Source organism: Myotis davidii, unplaced genomic scaffold (assembly GCF_000327345.1).
Source record: "Myotis davidii unplaced genomic scaffold, ASM32734v1 scaffold573, whole genome shotgun sequence".
Classification (NCBI taxonomy): Eukaryota; Metazoa; Chordata; class Mammalia; order Chiroptera; family Vespertilionidae; genus Myotis; species Myotis davidii.
This window is the reverse complement of record NW_006285997.1, coordinates 4,489,747-4,497,825: the sequence shown is the minus strand read 5'-3', so window position 1 is coordinate 4,497,825 and position 8,079 is coordinate 4,489,747. Positions and strand designations below refer to the sequence as shown.

General features: G+C 45.0%; 1 protein-coding gene across 1 annotated transcript in view; it reads right to left on the bottom strand.

The window, feature by feature from the left end:
- Positions 1-4,949, bottom strand: part of NT5C3A (5'-nucleotidase, cytosolic IIIA) — a 54,052-nt gene extending 49,103 nt beyond the window's left edge. Inside the window, exon 1 of the mRNA XM_006757209.2 lies at positions 4,777-4,949. Within this exon, the coding sequence (XP_006757272.1) occupies positions 4,777-4,914 (138 nt within the window). The 5' untranslated portion in view covers positions 4,915-4,949. The remainder of the gene's footprint in view (positions 1-4,776) is intronic.
- Between the last annotated feature and the right edge of the window lie 3,130 nt (positions 4,950-8,079).

The window sequence follows — 8,079 nt, the reverse complement described above, 5'->3', positions numbered from 1 at the left end:
CTTAGAGAGATAGAAGGGAGAGAGGGAGGAGGAGAGAGAGAAAAACATCTATGTGAGAGAGATAGACATATTGATTGGTTGCCTCTCTCAGGTGTCCCAAGCGCGGCTGTGGAATGAACCTGCAACCCAGGTACGTGCCCTAGACCGGGTATCAAACCCATGACCCTTCAGTTTGAGGGCTGGTACACTACCACTGGGCAACACCAGCCAGGGCCCAAACACATTTTTAATGGTGTAAAGGTTCTCCCATAGCTGTCTTCTTTAGAAGCCATGCTTAGTGCTTAATTTGGTACACTACAGTCTTTTTAATCACTAACACTTACTTTTACTCCGTTTCAAGTACAGGGTCTTTCTTTCGTGAGGAAAACTTGCAGTTCTTACTATTTCCTGACAAGTTTATTATTGTTAATGCTTATATTTAGGCTAAATTAATTTGAAAGTAGATAAATGCTACCTGAGAATATAAAATATGGAAGCAATGTCCACGAATAAAAATCAATCAAGTAAAAAAAAAATCAACCAAGTATAAACACTAAAGTTGTCATGTGTCATTCAATATGAAAACGTTGATTACATTTCCCAGCCTCAGAGCCTCACCCTCAAAGACTAAGCTCTGTGTGGAAGTGGATTTCTCTGCCTGACAAGAGGAAACTTCCAGTCAGGGCTCAACCTTTGTTCCAGAACCTTTGATTTTATGGAGAGACTAGCCACACCCGGCTGCCAGGTCGGATCTGAGTGGAGGAGGTACCTGGGAGAGAACTGGTCGGATCTGAACAGGCATGCTTGACTGGAATGGTGAGTTAAAACTGAGGAGTGGTGCTCAACAGATATGAGGGAGGCCTCAACACTGCACGATTCCCAGAGACTGGAGGGAGAAAGGAATTTAGGCTAATTATATCATCATTCATCCCCGAAGACCGGTCACATTTGTGCAAAATTCAACTCTATGTGTATAAACTTCTATATACATGTTTGGCAACCTTAACCTTTTTAACCCAGTTTACAAAAGCTGCAAGTCATCTTTTCTGGGGATAATTAGAAAGAGTAGTTTTTTGTTTTGTTTTTTAAAAAATACTAGTATTTTTACTGAAGTCAGAGAGGAAGAGGAAGAGAGAGAAATATCAATGATGAGAGAGAACCATCCATTGGCTGCCTCCTGCACGCTACCTACTGGGGATCGGGCTGGCAACCCAGACATGTGCCCTGACAGGGAATCGAACCGTGACATCCTGGTTCATAGGTCGATGCTCAACCATTGAGCCACACCAGCTGGGCTAGAAAGAGTAATTTTGACAATGAAAGCTTAGGAGAGAGAACACTGAAATAAAATAAGACCAGTGGCTAAAATTATGCCCCACAAATGTCCATAAGGAAAAATGATTTTAGAGGGGCTGACACTCTGTGCTTTGGTATAATAGTTACAGCTACTCTTTAGTAAAGTGACTGTGCTTCACACTGAACTGTTTTTATTTTATTTTATTTTATTCTGTTATTATTTTCGTTTTCACACTGAACTGTTTTCATACACAACACTGGCACCAAATGTGTGGGGGTTTTCTTCATACCAACCACTTCAACTCCACGGCCAATTCAATTTTGACACTATAGTGAGTGAAGGCTCAGTCCCACAAATCTGCCCCTTACTTTAGATGCCAGCTAGCAAGTCCCAGCTGCCCACCCACAGGTCTGATTGGGTATAAATTCGAGGGTTCCCACAATCCCTTCCTCAGGCCCGTAATTGGCACACAACTCAGGAGAGTGCTTTACTGATGGTCACAGGTTTACTGCAGAGGATACAAGTCAGGACAACCATGTGGAAGGGAAGCATAGGGCCAGCTATGGGAGAGGGGTGCAGAGCTTCATGCCCTCTCCAAGCTCACCCCCTCCCAGCACCTTGAGGGATCCACCACCCTGACAGCTAGCTCTCCATTAGGGGTTTTTATGGAGGCTGTTTTGTAGGCAAGATTGATTAATTCACTGGCCAGAGAAGATTCGCCCAAACCCCAGCCCTTTTCCCCTCTGCAGAAGGGGCGGGGGGGGTGGGGGGCGGACTGAAAGTTCCATTCCTGTAATCATGCCTTGATCTTTATGGGAACCAGCCCACCTCGCACCTCTGCGGGCCACCAGATGATAGAGTCCATCTCATTAGCATACAAGAGGCATTCCTAACACTTGCCAGAGTCCAAGTGTTTTATGGGCTGTGTGCCAGGAACTTGGGACAAACACCAAATCTATATATTTCTTATAGTGTCATAGATATATAAAAAACACACAAGGAAAATCTGAGAAACTGTCACAGCCAAGATGGGATATGGAGACATGATGACAAAATGTAATGTGATTATTCTGAATGGGATCTTGGGCAGAGGACATTAGGCAAAATCAAAGAAAATCTGAACAAAGTATGGATATTTAAAATGTATAAACGAGGGGGAAAGGGACTCCTAAAAAAGAAAGAAAAAAATCAAAATAAAATATATGAGTAAGTATTCGTTTTAACAAATGCTCCACACTGTTAGTAATAGGGGACACTGCTTGTGGAGTACAAGAGGACTCTACTTACCTGCTCAATTGTTCCATAAATTTAAAATGATTCCAAAATAAAACGTTTATTTAAAAATAAAGTGTATTTACTATGATAAATGAATTAATCATCTTAAATAGATTTGGGTTGCAAGGAAAAGAAATCTAACCAAAGTAGCTTCATTAGTAGGTAAGGCTGGCTGCTACATGGTCTTAGGGACACACAAAATGATGAGTAATTGTGCGGTGCGGGGGAGGGGGGGGTAAGGGAGCCCCGGGGGAGGTCAATGGGGGAAAAAGGAGACATATGTACTATCTGTAATACTTTAAACAATAAAATAAAGAAAGAAATAGGCTTGAAGGGAAAGAAACAGCAACATCATGAAAAGGCCCCTCTTATCTCTGGCTTGTGGCTGACTTCCCTTCCATCTGTCTATCTTGGTGTCTTACAGAACATTTCAGCAGCAGGGTGGGCAACCCACTAGCAACTCACTGTGTCTCTTACGTAAAAATTCTCAAAGCAGTACATCCTACTACTAGTAAATCCAGTGCCAGAAGTCCTTTGTTTACCTTGTCAGCTATGGGCAGGTCCACTGTGGGCAGGTAATTACTGCTGGTTCCATTACCTGTGACCAGTTTCAGCTATATCCACTAGGCATCTATGGGTTTGTTCAGATTCTCTAAGGTGGGAGGTTTTGAGAGTGAGGTGGGCAGAGCATGCCCTCTAAAACACATCTATTACCAAGAGATAAAACCAGGATTTGAATCTAGGTCTTCAGGTTCCCAAACAAACGCTTATTTCATTTGAAGAATTAAAATAACAAGTGAAAAACATCAAGTTCTTTAGACTTTTTTCCTTTTAATAGCTACTAGCAGTCAGCCCATATATCACAATTTGAATATAATAGTATGTATACATATACATATGTAAAGATTGCCTGATCTTTTTTCCCAAAGGTGGCAAACTGTTCATGGTCGTTCCACTGTGGAATTGTGCAAGAGCATTCATTTTTAGCTCTTTTGGTTTAGAGAAGTGATGTAACAGCCAAACCCACAGCTCTACAGACAGAACTACACACCAGAAAGTATGACAATCAGTTTTCTTTTCACGTGTGTATTATATATTTTCCTAACATAAAATTAAGTTTTCTGGGTCACATAAAGATATTCATGAATAAATTTTTGGTTTGGGACAAAAGGAAGCCACCAAAGTTTTCTCCACTGGACAGCACTATAAACAAAATGAAATGTCTGAGATCAAAACTTTCTGCTGTGGGCATACAAGTGGAGAAAAAATAATAACCCAAGAATAATTTAATGCTAGCAATAAACAAAACCTAGAAATAGTATTGGTTTATGAGGCATGAAGGAGTTAATTTCTTTTTTTTTTTTTACTCTTATTAATGGAAAGTATTTCTGTACTCAACTTGAGGCCAAAAAGCAACCAAATAGTTTATCTGATCCATCAGAACGTATTGCTGAGGCTGAAATATTCTAAGTAGTACATGAACCTAAAATGATTAGTATTTAGTAAAGTCGTAGACTGTGAACTGATTTGTCATAAATATTTGACTCCAGATGTTCACCTGGAATATACCTGGAGTATATACTCCAGTAAGTACATTGGAATGCAACTCAGTGGGTTACCTGTCCTTATTATTGAACTCTAATTTTTTTTAAAAACCTCTGACTTTGTTGCAAACACTCCTTATAATGCTCCTCAAATAGAATTCTCGAAACATTCTATTACAATAAAATTGTAAATAGGCTCCTAAAATGTCATGCAAGAGGTTTGGGGGTAAATGAACACAAAGATACCTTTTGGCGGTTTGAGACAAGAAGAAATAAATAGCATTAAATACAAAACAAACAGTTCTGAACTCCAACTGGATTAATTGCATTCTTTTAACCACCGAGCAGGTACACCTATTCATGATCTAACTCATCCTAGCCAGCCTGCAGAAACAACCGCTCTGCTAGAATTGGATTAGTTGCAAGGGTTTGCAGGGGATGCGGGAAGGAAGGAGAAATCTGTCCAGATGTTCAGTTTATCTCTATAGAAACGGACTTTGCAGCAGGAGGTAGCTTGTTTCCTTATCACCTCTTCGCTGCCTTTCTGTTTCAAAGAGAGACATAACCAAGGCCCCGAGTGCCGCCATCGGGGGTCCCGAATGAGTCCCCCTGGGCGCCCCTAGCATTCCAGCCCGCGGGTCCTCTCTCCCGCTCTCCCGCGCGCCGGGTACCCGCACTCACCATCTCGATGATCTTGGTCTTCCGCCCCGTCTTCCTCTTCAAGGTGAATATGTACTGGGCCAGCACCACCCCCGCCACCAGGGCACACACGCTGGCGCTCGCTACCGCGCCCATCTTCGCCACGGCCACCCGATCCATGGGCAGATCCTCGTGCGCCTCCCCAGCGGAAAAGAACAGGGCGCCGGGCCGCTGGGGGCCTTACGAGCGAGAGCTTGAAAGGCCAGGACGCCCCGCCCCCGCCGCAAGCCCCACCCCCGAGCGCCGAGGGGCGGGGACGGGCTAAAGAAGGGAGGGCGTGGCCTGCGACGGAGGCCGAGGCGGCCGGTGGGCCTACCCCAGAGCCAAGCACTGAAAAGGGAATTGTATTAACTATCAGTCTCTGCTAATGAGGACCAGGCGGTGGTCCATTCTAGCCCCACCCAACGGGAATCCCATTCCGACCCTGGTCCATTAGAAAAAAAGTTCTGCGACTTCCACCCTCCTGGGTCTGGACTACAACCCCCAGAAGGCCGCGCGGTGCAGCCTCCTGACTTGCGCAGCAGCGTTGGCGGGGAAGCGTGGCCGGTGCGGCGCCGCTGGAACAGCCGAGTCAAAAGGGGACCACGAGGAGGTGTGGAAATGCTGCGAAACCACGCATCTGATACGGGTTCCTGACACTGACAGCAGGAGTACAAGTTCAAATGGTGAAATCTCATTCCAAGTTTCATTTCTGTTTCTCCGGTAACTAATCTGCACCCGGGTAATACTTTTTAGCTCAATCATGTTTATAGAACAATTGCCCTGATTTTTATAATTAAAATAAAGGGGACGCCCTAGCCAGTGTGGCTCAGTGGGTAGAGTGTCGGCCTGCGGACTGAAGGGTTCCGGGCTCAATCCCCGGCCTGTTTGGGGCCGCGGGGAGGCAACCAACGGATGTGAGAGACGCATCCATGTTGTTCTCTCTGCCCTTCATTCTCCCTTCCACTCTCTCCAAAAATCAGTGGGAAAATATCCTCGAGTGAGGATTAATGAATGAATGAATAAATAAATAGATACATAAATGGGGGGGGGGGAAGGAGTTGCAAAGAACTCCCAATAACTCAACAACAAAAGCAAACCCCATTAAAAAACCATCTACACAAACGGCCAACAAGCTTCTGGAAACATCCCACCATCATCAGGAAATGCAAGTCAAAACCACCAGGGGACGCCGCCTCACCCAGTTAGGATGACCAGTTCGAAAAAGCAACAACAGAAAAGCAAGCACTAATGTAGAAATGTGAATTGGCGCATCCGCTGTGGACAACGGTGTGGAATCCTCGAATTATTGAAAGCAGAGCCACCATGGACCCAGCAAGTCCACCTCTGGGCGTCTATGCGAAGGAACCGAGAGCTCGGCGACCAGCACTCCTGTGCTCACTGGGACCCCATCGGAACAGAGAGAGGCCCCTCCCAGGTGATGGATGAAGAATACTAGCAGGCGGCACACACTTCCCAGGGAATGCCATCCGGCCTTTAGCAAGGAGAGTCTGCAGTGTTCCACCACAAGGATCAGTGGACCTGTGGACATGATGACGAGAGGAATAAGCCGGTCACAGGAAGACAAGTGTGTCCCGCATTATTCCGCCGATAGGAGGCAGTCAAACTGTCAATGAGGGGAAGTCGCATGGTGCTGAGGGCCTCAGGGGAGGGCTAGGCGGGGCTGTTCAGCTCTCTGTTGAGCCTCAGTTCTGCAAGGTGGAAAGTTCCAGAGGGCCGTGGCATAACCACGGCGTATAGATAACTGTACAGTACATTTACAAATGGTTAGGTTGGTCAGTTTTGTCTCTGTGTTTTATATCACAACGTTTACGGAAGTGCTATGGCAACAAGGCAGGCAGCTGGAGCATGTCTGCTACATCCCACCTTTTTCATCATGTCCTCTCTGTGAGCAGCAGGGCTCCCTCTCACTTGTCCGGTCCCTTCCAAGGGATTGATGCGGTGTGTCCGTCTCATCTTCGGCGGTGACAGAGAAGGGGTACAGGAAATTCTTTGGGGTGACCCCTCCAACTCTGTGAATGAGAGGAAAATTTATGGGAAGGAGGTTCTTAGACAGGTGGGACAGGCCCACCTGACCATGTTTCTGGTAAGAAAACAAGTCTGGCATTAACTATCAGGTGCACGAATGCCTTTTTGTATTTTGTTTTGTGGATGAGATTGCTCAAAGCCCGCAATGGCCCCCAGTACACTCACAGTAAAAGCTGAAACCCTCACATTGAGCTGTAAGACTACTCAGTCTATCTCGGGTTATCCTCTCTGACATCATCTCCTACTACCTTCCCCTTTATTCTCTTTGTTCCAGTCCCTGTGGCCTTCTTAATATGTTTTTTAAAATCTTTTTTAAAAATATATTTTTATTGATTTTAGAGAGGAAGGGAGAGAGAGAGAAATAAAAACATCAATGATAAGAATCATCGATCAGCTGCCTCCTGCACGCCCCCTACTGGGGATGGAGCCTGCAACCCATGCAGCTGCCCCTGACCGGAATCAAACCTGGGACCCTTCAGTCTGTAGGCCGACACTCTATCCACTGAGCCAAACCAGCCAGGGCTCCTTGCTGGTTTTTGAATGTGTCAGCCATGATCCCATCTCAGAATTCTTTGCATTGATGTTTTCTCTGCTCAGAAAGTATTTTTTTCCCCTGGGTATTCCTATATTCATCTTTATCTTCTTCAAATACTTACTCAAATGTTGCCCTATGCTCACCACCTCTATTCAATCCTTCCAGCTCTGGCAGTTCTGATCCCCTTCACACTTATTTCCACTACCATTATTCTCTCCTTGCTAGAGTGACCTCCTTAATAGCAGAGGTTTTTATTCTCAAACATATTTTCAGCTTTTAGAACTGTGCTTAGGAAAAAGAAGAAAATTCTGTCAAATGTAACAAGATGGATAAACCTGAAGGACATTATGCCAACTGAAGCAAGCCAGTCACAGGAAGGCAAATGCTGCATGATTTCATTTACACGAGATATCTAAAATAGTCCAAACTCATGGAAACAGAAAGTAGGATGGTAGTTGCCAGGGGCTGGGGAGGGAGAAGTGGGGATTTGCTGTGCAATGGGTATAAAATTTAATGTATGCAGAATGAGCAAGTTCTAGAGCAGCGGTTCTCAACCTGTGGGTCGCGAACCCTTTGGCGGTCGAACGACCCTTTCACAGGGGTCGCCTAAGACCATCCTGCATATCAGATATTTACATGACGATTCACAACAGTAGCAACATGACAGTTATGAAGTAGCCACGAAAATAATGTTATGGTTGGGTCACAACATGAGGAACTGT